We start from the raw sequence: 12,102 nt of genomic DNA, 5'->3' as shown, positions 1-12,102 counted from the left end.
CCAGCTGTTTTTGGTGTTCATTGGAGATAATAGTTTCACAGACTTTGCTTCCAGGGCAAGCTCCAAAACACCTATCTCAGACTTCTTCATAGCTAGAATGTCTGATTTGGGGAAGAGAAAGGTATAACAAAATGGTGAAATAAGGACACAGGGTGACCCAATGCAACAATAATATTCACAAGACACTATGCTGAAAATGAACTTTACAACTTTGGGGAGGTAGGGGAGAAATGGGGGAGGGAGGAATAGTGGGAGAAAAACTAAGGAGTAGGTAACAATGTTCGACAAGAAATGTACTCATTACCTTACTTATGTAACTGTAGTCCCTCTGTATAGCACCTTCACAACAAAATAAAAGACAATAAAATTTAAAATAAAATGCAGTCCCACTTTATTGGCTCCCACAAAAGTGTGGCTCAATTTCTGGATAAAATTTCCTGCTGTTTCTTTTTACTCAAAACTCCAATATAAACACAAGTGTGAAAGTAACAGGGATAACTGTTCGAATTTTCATGACATCATTAGTAATTTTTCCATAATTATTGATTATAACAACTTGTTACACATTCCAGTACACAGACAAATGGAATTGAGGAGAATGATGAAATGCGTGACAATGATCAAGATGCTTGCATTTATAAATTGCCTTGTTGGTTGGTTATACCTTTGGACAAGTACTTAATGGTAACAGAAATATAATTTTTTTAAAATTAGAGTTTTAAATTCCTATAGAAGAGTCAAGATAATGAGCTGTGGGGCACATGGGCAGCAAAGATGGCGTTGAAAGGAAGTTGAGTGGGTAGAGCCCGAGTTGTTTAAGTTAAAATCTGATTGGATGATTGTTTGGTTCCTTTTCCTCCCCTTTTATGCTGCGTGGTCCCCCCCCCCATCTCTTTTAAAGGTGCTTGCTGTGTTCTTGACCCTTGGACCCCCATCCTCTTTCGCGATCCTCTTTTGCAGGATGATCCTCTTTTGCGGGGCGGATGAAGGAACCACAATGAAGCTACCTGTGGAATCAGATAAATTCCTGGGAAAGACTTCTCCACATTTGTTTTCTACAAGCATACTGAAGGTTGTGGACTGTAAACACATCAGATGAACTTCAGAACCTTAGGACAATTTTATCCTCAGCTATCTGCAGTTTTGAAAACCAAGTTTTTATACTGAAAAAGTAAGCCTTTAAATACAGACACTTAATTAATATAGATCATTAAATGTTTCTTTCTTGATACTGAATAGCAGCAGGACTTTTATATCAGGATGGATGTACTGACCTTTTTTTTCAGTGCAGCATAACCTATGGCTAAAAGGAAAAAAAAAAGACACTGTAATATTAAACTCAGGAAAAGTCTAATTTTATCAAAGAGATAATCTGTGACAATTCTCAGCTCGCCATATAAATATACCTTTCTCAACGCACTGCTGGCTCATGCCTATATTCCTAGCTACTGAGGCTGAGATCTGAGGACCACAGTTCAAAGCCAGCCTGGACAGGAAAGGTCTTGAGACTCTTATCTCCAATTAACCACCAGAAAACCAGAAATGGAGCTGTGGCTCAAAGTAGTAGAGCCCTAAGTGAACACAAGAGCCCAGGCACACTCCACAACTGAATATATATATAATATAATATAATAAAAATATATGTAATTATTATATAATTATATAATATATTTTATATAATTATTATACATAATATAATATATTACATATAATACATATAATCAAGTCTGCACAGAGTCCAAATAAGGGTCTCCCTAACAAATTACAAAGTATGTACAGATTAGCATTTGACATGCATTGTCTATTTACATCCACCCAACCCTTGATATTTAATCACATCAGATGATCATTACTATTGATATATAATGAGCATATCTCAGTATTATGTGGCTAGAGTTGAGTTCAACTGTTGGTATCAGGAAAGAAGCATTGGTATGAGAGATACTCATTGAATATAGTTGTAAGTGCCAGAGCCAAGAGCCAAGAGTAGTATGAAAGCTGAAATCCTCAATGGAACAAAGTGTCAAATGAAGTTCAAAGTACTCACATCTAGTGAGTGCTCAGCTATTTAGATCCTTCCTGAATTATGAACTGTTTCCAGTATCAGAATACTGCAAAGATGTCAGATGGGTACTGGAACTCTTTTCTTGTAAAAGACAGGTAACTGAAAATCCCATTTCCAAGTGACCAGAACCTAATGAATCCTGAATTATGTCCACAAATTGATTTTTTAACCTCTATAGGAGACTAAAATTTATATAAGTACTTTCCTTTCTTTTATAAAGTTTGATCTTCACAACCAATCTGTCCAGCATCATTATCTTCATTTTTTAAAAATTTGATGTACAGGTAAGGAAATGGAATCTCACATTTGCACTGAAATTACTGCATATCCTTTGCTAAACTTTTTTTTTAGGAAAAGTGCTCAACACAGCTGGTCCTAATATTTTTAACATTTTCCTACCAGAACCACTCTTCCTCTTCATTCTATTATCAATTGAGAGATGCTAATGTCTTAAGCCTTCAGACTGATCAGAGTCCAGAGCTATTCTTTAGCAGAAGCCACCAAAGAGCCATATTTTGCTTTGGTTTTTAAACAAGAGAATAACTTTCACAAGTCTCCACATTTGTGGAGGTGATGGTAAGTATTCAATCACTTACCTGCTCCCCTCCCTGGGCTTACACCTGAATTGTGATTCTCTTATTTTACACTTTCCACCAGAACAGATATGCATATCTCCAGGCTCAGCCTCTTTCTCCCAGCCTCAGCTTCTTTCCACTGAGATGGAATTTAGTATACTTCCCTTTCTGCCCTGTCCTAGCACCTTGCTTCTCCTGATCTTAGCCTTACACTGGCAGAGATAATTATCATGCCATACTGTTAATATCACACTAGCTGTTGGTTCAGAAGGCATCTTGCAAACCATTTTCCCAGGCTGGTCTCAAACTACAATTCTGATCTCATGCTGCCATGTAAGTAAGATTGCTGCTGTGAGACACTAACCTGGCTTAATTAATATCTGATTATTCTTGATATCTGACAAAGTTCTTCTTGGTTGCTCTGCTTTGATAAGATTATGACAGGTCATTTTAGCAGCAATGCTTCCATTCTTTATAACCTCTCAAGAAATTTTCCACTCACAAACCCACCCCTTTTACTCCTTGACTATTAATTTCCATTTGACTTTGTACTTGGAATTGACACTGAATTATGTGAAATGTCTTTTAACATAATGCGCTCTTCTTTCTATGTAAGCCAAACCTTGTAAGCAGCTTACAGTTGATACTGAAAAATAAACTGAAGCAAAAACTTTTGTCACTATGAAACGGGGCTAACCTTTCCTAAGATATCTTGAAATATTTTCAATGTGTGTTGTGTATGAGGAAACTAGTAAGAATCTTGTGGTTTATTTACAATTTTACATAAAATCTCAACCTATTTCGCATATCTTTTCCAGGTCTTTATAGATATTAATGTACTGCAGTCACTGCTGGGCCTCCAATTTATCCTGGGGTTGGGAGATGATCTCCTTCCTAAGAACAGATTTACCAGGTTTGCAGGACAATCAGTAGGACTGCATTTTCACAGTTTCTTAATTTGAAATTACTGTTATAAGAACAAATCAAAAAATTTCACATACTCTTTACCTCAACATCCCATTCAAATTTTGCCCTCTGCGCCAGTGCTTTTCTAGGAAAATGATCCAATCTAGGAAGACAATGTTAAGATGGCAATATTCTCCAAATGGATCCAAAGATCAATATAAGCCCTATCAAAATCTCAGCTGCCATTGTTGGAAAAATGGACAAGTTATTTCTAAAACTTACAGAAATACATTTTGTCCACATAGGTAAAAGTATCTTGAAGTGCTAGTGGCTCACCCCTGTACTCCTAGCTTCTCAGGGGTATGAAATCTGAGGATTGACGTTCAAAGCCAGCTAAGGCAGCAGAAAAGTCTGTGAGACCCATCTCCAGTTAACCCAAAAAAGCCAGAAATGGAGTTGTGGCTCATGTGGTAGAGTGCTAGCTTTGAGCACAAAAGATCAGGGACAGTGCCCAACCCCAAAGTTCAAGCTCCAGGACTGGCAAAAAGAAAAGAGAAAAAAAGAAGGAAGGAATGGAGGGAGGGAGGACAGGAAAGAAGGAAGGAAGAAAGAAAGAAAGAAAGAAAGGAAAGGAAAAAACAAGCAAGCAAGCAAACAAGCAAGTAAGAAAGAAAGAAAGGAGGGAAGAAAGGAAAGAAAAGAAAGAGAAAGAAAGCTGAAGGATTCACTTCCCATTGTTAGAATTTAAAGTTATGGTAAATAAAACAGCATGGCATAAGAATAACCTGTAAGTCAATGAAATAGAAATGAGAGTGAAATTAAAGTCATATGTCTGTGAATTTATTTTGAAAGCTCTACTTTATTTAACAAAATATAATTAGACAAATGAAGGGAATACAGTGTAATACTTTGTTGCATGTACATATTGCAAAATGTTTACATTAGGCTGGTTAATTTATCTATTAACTCAAAAATTTATAATTTGTGTTGATTACTTTCAAATGGATACCTTATAATGAAGCCCATTAAAATTGTTTTAAAAGGGGGGAAAGAAAATAAGAAATAGTACTAGAGGGGGTACATCTGATAACAGTATATGTATGTACGTAAATATCTAATGAGATATTGGCTATAGGGCTTATTGATTTTTAACAATGATGGTATTATAGGTTTTTGGAGAATAGTCTTTACAAAATCTTGTGCTTGGATGAGAACTCCTAGAAGAAAACTGAACTGTAAATCTTCATAGTACCTTGGCTATGGTTATAGTGATGCAATAAACGTGGTAGTGCTGTGGCTTTACTATATCCTGATTTGTAGTCTTTTAGATAAATGCCTAGGAGTGAAAATGCTAGATCATAGGGTGGTTCTATGCTTACATTTTTGGTGAATTCCACACCAGTTTCCAGAGTGGTTGAACAAGTTTGTATTCCCACCAACAGTGTATTATGGTTCCACTTTGTCTGCATCCTCACCAGCATCTGCGATCAGTTGTTTTCTTGATAATGGCCATTCTAACTGAGTGAAACCATGGAACTATTACATAAAGAATAAGGGAAATACCGTGGCTCCTGGGAGTAGGTAGAAACTTTCTGAAGCACAGCAAATCAAAGAAGACTTGATAAATGGAACTACATCAAACTAAAAAGTTTCTGCATGACAAAGAACATAGCCAATAATCTAAAAAAGAAAGCTTATAGAATGGCAGAAGGTATTTGCCAGCTACTCATCAGACAGTGGTCTAATATCCATAATATACAGAAAACGACAAATTCAACCCTCAAGAAAACTAACAACCCAATTAATAAGTAGACTTATGAGCTAAAGAGAAACTTCTCAGGAAAAGAAGTAAAAATGGCCAATAGACACATGAAGAAATGCTGGGCATCTCCAGCCATGAAGGAAATGCAAATCATAGCTTGTGACTTTCTCCTACAGGAAAAGCAACCTCTGAGTTTAGAGACTCAAGCAAGATGTTATTATCGTTGTGGGGAGGTTCTTACTTTACTGTGGGCAAACTCGCAAGTGAATGTTCTGGCTATACTCTTCTTCTAAAGGACCTATGGACACACATCTTCATAGAGACTTACTGGGTGATGTGTGCTTGAATGAGAAGGTGGATGATGGTATGAGTTGATAGAAGAATAGAATATAAGAATCCAGGTACAGTTTCTGTGAGCTAAAAGAGGCTCTAGGAGGGAGCCATAGTTCTGCCACATTGAGTTCAGATCAAATTTCACCTTCTCCATAGATGTTTTCCTGTTAATCTCATGTATTTCCTTTATATATGGAACTATTTTTGAATTTTCTAATTCTGATTGTATAGCAATTGAGAGTTGTAGGGGGCTGTCCTGATTTTACTGGAGTATAATAAATAGGGAGGAGGTCTTGGTAACTGTGTGTTAAGTACTTTCTCATTATTCTTATAATGAAAATATTCATTATATTCATTACTCTTAGTCAGCAGTGTAGCACTCACAAACACATAAGTTTCATTCTAATAATGCTTCTATATTGTAATTATGGTCTTTGGAATTTTAGGCTGCATTTATAAAAAAAGGATTTGTACACAGGTAAGAGTTTTAATTCCTCTGCATCTGTCAGTCAAAAATGGTGACTATTCAGTTTCTGGAAAATGTTCTAATGCACCTCAATAGGGAAATACCTAATTATAATGGATTCAGATAAGATGACTGGGGATAAAAAGACATGGAAAAGAGACTTGAGAAGCAGTTGAAATTAATTGCAGGTTTTTGTGGTAGAGAAAATAGATTTTAATTTGAAATTCTCTTAATTGGAAGAAAAGATGTACTTCTTTGTACTGTGGCCTCACTGGGTCTGAAGGTTGGTGATCTTGGAATATATATATTTTAATTCTAAACAAGTACAGTGTGCTAATAATAAGACCCCTACAACAATGAGTATGCTCTCTCAGGAGAAGTTACTTTTCCTGTGTAAAGATGTTATGTCATAATTCTAGAAAGAAATTCTAAAATTCCCAAATTCCACCTTGGAATAAAAGAGAACTTTGGAAAAGAGACCAACATAAAGATCTAGTATGGTCCATAGAAGTAGGTCTTAGTAGATAAAGACACTAAGAGAAAGTTCACTGGCATTTGTGTGTTTATATGTGTGTGCATGTGTGTGTGTGTTGCAAGAAATGTATCCTTTCCAATTTTCTTTTACCAATGAGATACTATACAAGACCCAAGAAAGAAATACAAACAGGAGTGAAGGGAGATTTCTTTATTGAGGTATAAAACACAGCCGGTCTGTCAATGAGACATTAGGGAAGAGGCCAATAGCATGCCATAAAGATGGCTCTGAATCGTGTTCTGATCCCATCCAGAGAATCAGCAAAAATGAATAGAAGTCAGTCAGACCCCAGGAATAAAGAAGGTAATGAAGAAATCAGTGCTGTCTATCCGTGTCCATGGAGAAGTTAGCATTGTCCTTCATGAAGCAACTGAACTTTTCCACCACTTTTCCTAAGGGAAAAGATAATTAACAAGATTCATGAACACAAGAAGAACTGTGTAATATAAAACTGTCAAGAGCTATAAAAATGATGAATTATAACCTCACTTTCGTTTGTCCCTCAGATTCTCCTGGGATGGAGCCAGAACCTTCACTGCAAGGAGGACTTGCAACACATTGCCCTCCCAATGGCCCACGGACATAATCAAGGTCCCAGTATGTGTCTGTTAGAGAATCTTTTCTTATGTGAAATACAACGTCTCAAATAGAATAAAAGTGTGTAGACTTGGCCTTCTGGGATTAGCCTTAGCTTAGTGGTTTCTGCCAAAATTGTACAAAAAAATGAAAACACAAAATTGAAATTAAGTAGTTAAAATCCAGGGGCTAAAAGTAGGATTAACACTGATACAAAGCTGACTTGGTATATGACAATAAGTACTAAATTACATGCATGTCTTGCATCAAAAATATGACATCTGCTTGGTTACATACATTTATTCAAAAACAATGTGCAAGCCAAACAAAATACCTAACAAAACCTGTGCATGGAATTCTGGTCCAATGACCAGAATCTATTTTCGATTATTTTTACTTATTCTCCTTAAGGCTACATATGGGAAATTCAGTATATAGAAGCTGGAACTGCAGTTTGTCTAAGAATCAAGCTGTTAATTATCTTAAAAGTGAAGTAGAACAGTAGTCTCTTTTTCGAGTGATGAGGAGGTGTCAATTTCAAGACCATTTCTTTAAATAAGACATATGAAAGTAGAGCTGGTGGCTTACACCTGTAACCCTAGCTATTCAGGAGGCTGAGATGAGAGAATTGTAATTTGAAGTCAGCCTGGGCAGAAAAGGTCATGAGACACTTATCCCCATGGACGAACAAAAAATGTCAGAAGTGGAAGTATGGCTCAAGTGGTGGAGTGCCAGCCTTGATTGGGGAAAAAATGGTAGGAAGAGTTCCCAGGACATAAATTCCAGTACCAGAAAGACAGACAGACTGACAGACAGAGACAGACAGACAGACACACAGACACAGACAGACACACACACACATTATAAAGGTATGTAACTCTGCTACTGAAAACAAAGTTTATATTGACACTGTATAAGCTCTGGCCACAGAGAAAGCCATCTGGGAATTCATGGTTTTATATTTCCACAATTAACAGCAATCTGAGCATCTATGATGGGCATGGGAGTAATCCGAGTGGGCAGTGCAGCTGCCCAGCCCTGGTTTGACCACCTTGCAGTCAGTTCTCTGTCCCTCACCAGACATTCTGGGTGGTGATAAGTGCAGCTTGTGGAGTGTTAAGCAGAATCTTAGAAAGAGGAGAAATATGTAAGGAGAAAACTCAGCCCAGATCACCTTTTCTTCTCATAAGATACTTACAAGATCTCAGCACACAGCAAGCAGGAATTCCCGTAGGTGATGTAGTTAGTACCACAAACTGGCAGGTATGTGATGGGGCAAGGGATGGCTACCACTGGGTACTTTTTGTAAATGCTGCAGTCCACCTGGTCAGACACAAGACAAAGTCCTTCTTTTTTCTCAGATCTCACATTTGGCTACACTAGCTCTCTTGTACAGGCTATAACAGCTGGAATTCTCAGCTCACAGGTTCTGATACTGTTGTAATGCTCTGTGTGTGTGTGTGTGTGTGTGTGTGTGTGTGTGTGTGTGTGTGTGTGTGTGTATGTGTGTGTGTGTGCAGGTCCTCAAGGCCTGGGCTCTGTTCCTGAGCTTTTTTGCTCAAATCTTGCACTGTACCACATGAGCCACAGTTCTACTTCCAGCTTTTTGGAAGTTCATTGGAGATAATAGTCCCATGGACTTTTCTGCCTCCACTGCCTTGGATCTGTGATCCTCAGATCAAAGCCTAGGGTTATAATCAGGACCCACTAGCACCCAGTAAGACTACTTTCAGAAGAAATAATATCAACACTGTGATCAATACCAGTACTAGTGGCAAAATTCCTATTGTTACTTGTACATTCAGTTAAAATTGCAGTTAAAAGTACCAGACAAGCCACTTAACCCTTACATAAAATTTCTTTAATATTGATAACAATTGAATATCATAAATACTACTAGTCTCTGTTTACAAATGGGGAAAGTAAGGCTTAGAATGACGCTGAAACTCATATACAGTCAGTTCTGATAAGTAGTACAGTTGGGATTTAATTCTAGAGTCTATACAAATGACTGATGCACCTCTGTCCTGCCTGTCTTGTGCTGTCCTTTCCGTGAAAATGTAATCTATCTTTTAGCTGGAAGCCGACTTTCTCCTTTAATTCTGGATAAAAATATTTTTTAAAGATTTTTTAAAATGTTTATGCCAAAATTCTTTCTGGAGATGAGAAATGTTTATTTATCTGTGTTGTTTCCCCCTTTCTCCTCCATAAGCACACTGGGTTAACCATGTTGATTTAAGCGACAGCCAATAGAAATTGCAATGCCAATCAACATACTCACCATTATTGAAGGCTGACTGGTAACTTCTGAAAGACAAGTATAGATGGAAATGTTAAAATAAATTAAAGGCTGGGATTTCATTAAGCAATGTGATTTTTCTACTCTTATAAAAGACTGCATCTGTTCTGGCAACAAGTCTCAGTGTATCCCTATCCTTGTAAAAAATCTCAGATATTTGCTAAAAAAGTTGAATGGCTAATGGGGTAGGGTCCTTTGATTTAGGCAAGGGAAGTTTTTAACTGTTCTCATTTTGTTGATGAAATGATAATTTTTTCTGGAGTTTATTGTGTCTTTGGTAATGGTCCAAAACCAGTAACAATAATAATAAGAGTGTGGAGCCTCGTTTTGTTTTTCATAGCCTCTGCTTCCATATTGACATGAAGGAATTCAAGAGTATACAAGTTGTTAAAAGCCAGGCACTGATGGTTTATGTTTGGGAGCTTAGCTACTCAAGAGGCTGAGATCTGAAGATCAAGGATCCCAGCCAATCTGACCAGATGAATCTGAGAGACTTTGATCTCCACCTAAACATTAAAAAACAGGAAACAGAGGTGTGGTTCAAGTGGCCTAGTGCCAGCCTGGAGCATAAAAGCTAAGTAAGAGCATGAGGCTTTGAGTTTAATTCCTAATACTGACAAATAATAAACAAACAAGTATGTTAGAAAAGTTTCAATTATGCACTTGGTACCATATAAAAGTTGAACTGCAGATGGGCTGGGAAGGTGGCTCAGTGGTAGAGTGCTTGCCTCGCATGCATGAGGCCCTGGGTTCGATTCCTCAGCACCACATAAGCAGAAAAAGCCAGAAGTGGCACTGTGGCTCCAGTGGTAGAGCTCTAGCCTTGAGGTGAAGAGCTGAGGGACAGTGCCCAGGCCCAGAGTTCAGGCCCCATGACTGGCAAAAAAAAAGAAAAAAAAAGAAAAAAAAAAGTTGAACTGCTGAATTCTGGTTCCTGGAAAAATGTATTTTATTTTGATCCCCTTATACTGATTTGGGAAAGTTCTTTCTTTTTGTTGCATTTTTGCACTGAAGAATAATATCCAGTAATGCTAACAACTTCCAGTGCCTGCCATGTACAACTTGTGGATAAAATAAAGGGTTTCTTTTTGGTCCATGGGATGCAAATACATAAATAAGAAGACATTAGGCGAAAATCTCTTAACTAAGAACTGGAGCTTAAGCGTCTCTTTTTCCAGACTAGAGCCATTTCTCTTACAGATTAGCACATTTTAAATCCATACGTCCCATGAGGGACTGCTTGGAACAACAATCAATGGCGGGTGAGCACTGTCCTCTGACTCACCTGAGCTGCTGCAGAAATGGGTAACTGCACAGAGCAGAAGGACACCCCCAAAGATCTTCATGGTGGAGATGACAGCAAGGCAGGGGCTGCTCCACGATGGTCACAGGGCTGAACGTGCCATGCCCTAGGGATCATGTTTATATACAACCCTTGGTTTCTCCACCTTTCCTGTGAGGTCAGCCAGAGTCAGTGCTGGCTCTGAAAGGATCCCAAACCATGTCACACCCCAGGTGGTATTGCAGTCCCTGTCACTTAATTGCTAGTTCCTTTATGACAAACAGGTTGACTGAGGTAAGAAATATATTTCTGCATGTCCTATAGGTGGGGACTCTTAGAAATGTAAACTTCACATTGAAGAGACTAAGTGCTGGTTTCTTGGGCAAGTTGTGAAATAAGAAGACATTTCAAACATCCTTATTTTTTACCCAAATGGAAGATTTTTAAACCAGTTTGCTTGATTGTATGCTATGCTTATATTTTTGACTTCCGGGAAAGTAAGGCTTTAGTTTTGCAGCAATGAGCTTAGGAAGCAAGCTGGGACTTGGTAAAGGGAAGTATTTATGAGGCTTGGAGAAAGGTATTGAAATGTTCTAGCTGTATGATCTTGAGTATGCCATTTCAAGCTGTGGGCCTGTACCAATTGTAAGACTTGGGAATCATGGTGGTAACACAGAAGCACAAGATTTCTGTGATATTAACAAGGCAGGTTTGTTTCTCACACAAACAACATCTGAATTAATGATGGTTAGTTAATGGAACCACATGGCCTTCACTGGGGCAGTCATAGGAACAGAACAACCAATGTTGGGGATATTATGACTAGGTGAAGTGAAGATGTTTTTCTGAGGATTTCCTTTTGAGCAATGAAATGAATGTTCCAGACCGAAATTGACCCTACTGTCACTCTCCCTCACTCTTCTATGACTGCCCTGTGCCCTCACCAGTTACTGAGGTTAGAAAATGAATGCAACCTTTCTCAGGCAGGCCCTTGAAACCCAGAAAGGTATGAAATGGATGGAGCTGGAAAACAGCAACCATACCCATGTGCCCAGTCCCAGTGGGATCTATTGTAATCATCAGGAGAGCTATAAATGTGCAGTATAATCAAGTACAGGAAAGCCTGTCTTATAACCCAGCTACTGGAATTCTTGGTGTTATCAATGAAGAGCTAGCGCTGTAGGTTACTGATGTTAGATTGTAAACTACATGGTTCAAGCACAGTTGTTCAAATGGCTGCTCCTTGTCTACAGACATATGTATGAAAACCCTACTCTGTTCATTTAGGTTGTTGCTTAGTAGG

General features: G+C 38.1%; 1 protein-coding gene across 2 annotated transcripts; it reads right to left on the bottom strand.

The window, feature by feature from the left end:
• Nucleotides 1-6,970: 6,970 nt before the first annotated feature.
• LOC122118006 (serine protease inhibitor Kazal-type 7-like) lies at nucleotides 6,971-10,863 on the bottom strand. Of its 2 annotated transcripts, XM_042691862.1 has the most exons (4): nucleotides 10,803-10,863; nucleotides 9,500-9,525; nucleotides 8,417-8,541; nucleotides 6,971-7,034 (listed from the first exon to the last, which is right to left on the bottom strand). In XM_042691862.1, exons 1-4 carry the CDS (start codon nucleotides 10,861-10,863, stop codon nucleotides 6,989-6,991), a joined length of 258 nt encoding a protein of 85 aa, XP_042547796.1. In that variant the 3' UTR covers nucleotides 6,971-6,988. The 2 variants fall into 2 exon arrangements, with proteins under 2 accessions (XP_042547796.1, XP_042547795.1); XM_042691861.1 differs by lacking the exon at nucleotides 9,500-9,525 and having other exon boundaries at nucleotides 8,417-8,567.
• Nucleotides 10,864-12,102: the final 1,239 nt, after the last annotated feature.

This window comes from Dipodomys spectabilis, unplaced genomic scaffold, assembly GCF_019054845.1.
Source record: "Dipodomys spectabilis isolate Male_0828 unplaced genomic scaffold, ASM1905484v1 ptg000147l, whole genome shotgun sequence".
NCBI lineage: Eukaryota > Metazoa > Chordata > Mammalia > Rodentia > Heteromyidae > Dipodomys > Dipodomys spectabilis.
Note: the sequence above shows the minus strand (reverse complement) of the source record. Positions and strands in the feature narration are given on the sequence as shown.

Excerpts from the sequence above, each read along its gene's own strand:
- LOC122118006 (XM_042691862.1), bottom strand. The coding sequence starts at position 10,863 with ATGAAGATCTTTGGGGGTGTCCTTCTGCTCTGTGCAGTTACCCATTTC. Across the intron at positions 9,526-10,802 it reads CCATTTCTGCAGCAGCTCAG|AAGTTACCAGTCAGCCTTCA; the intron begins GTGAGTCAGAGG and ends CTTGTCTTTCAG. Across the intron at positions 8,542-9,499 it reads CCAGTCAGCCTTCAATAATG|GTGGACTGCAGCATTTACAA; the intron begins GTGAGTATGTTG and ends GTGTCTGACCAG.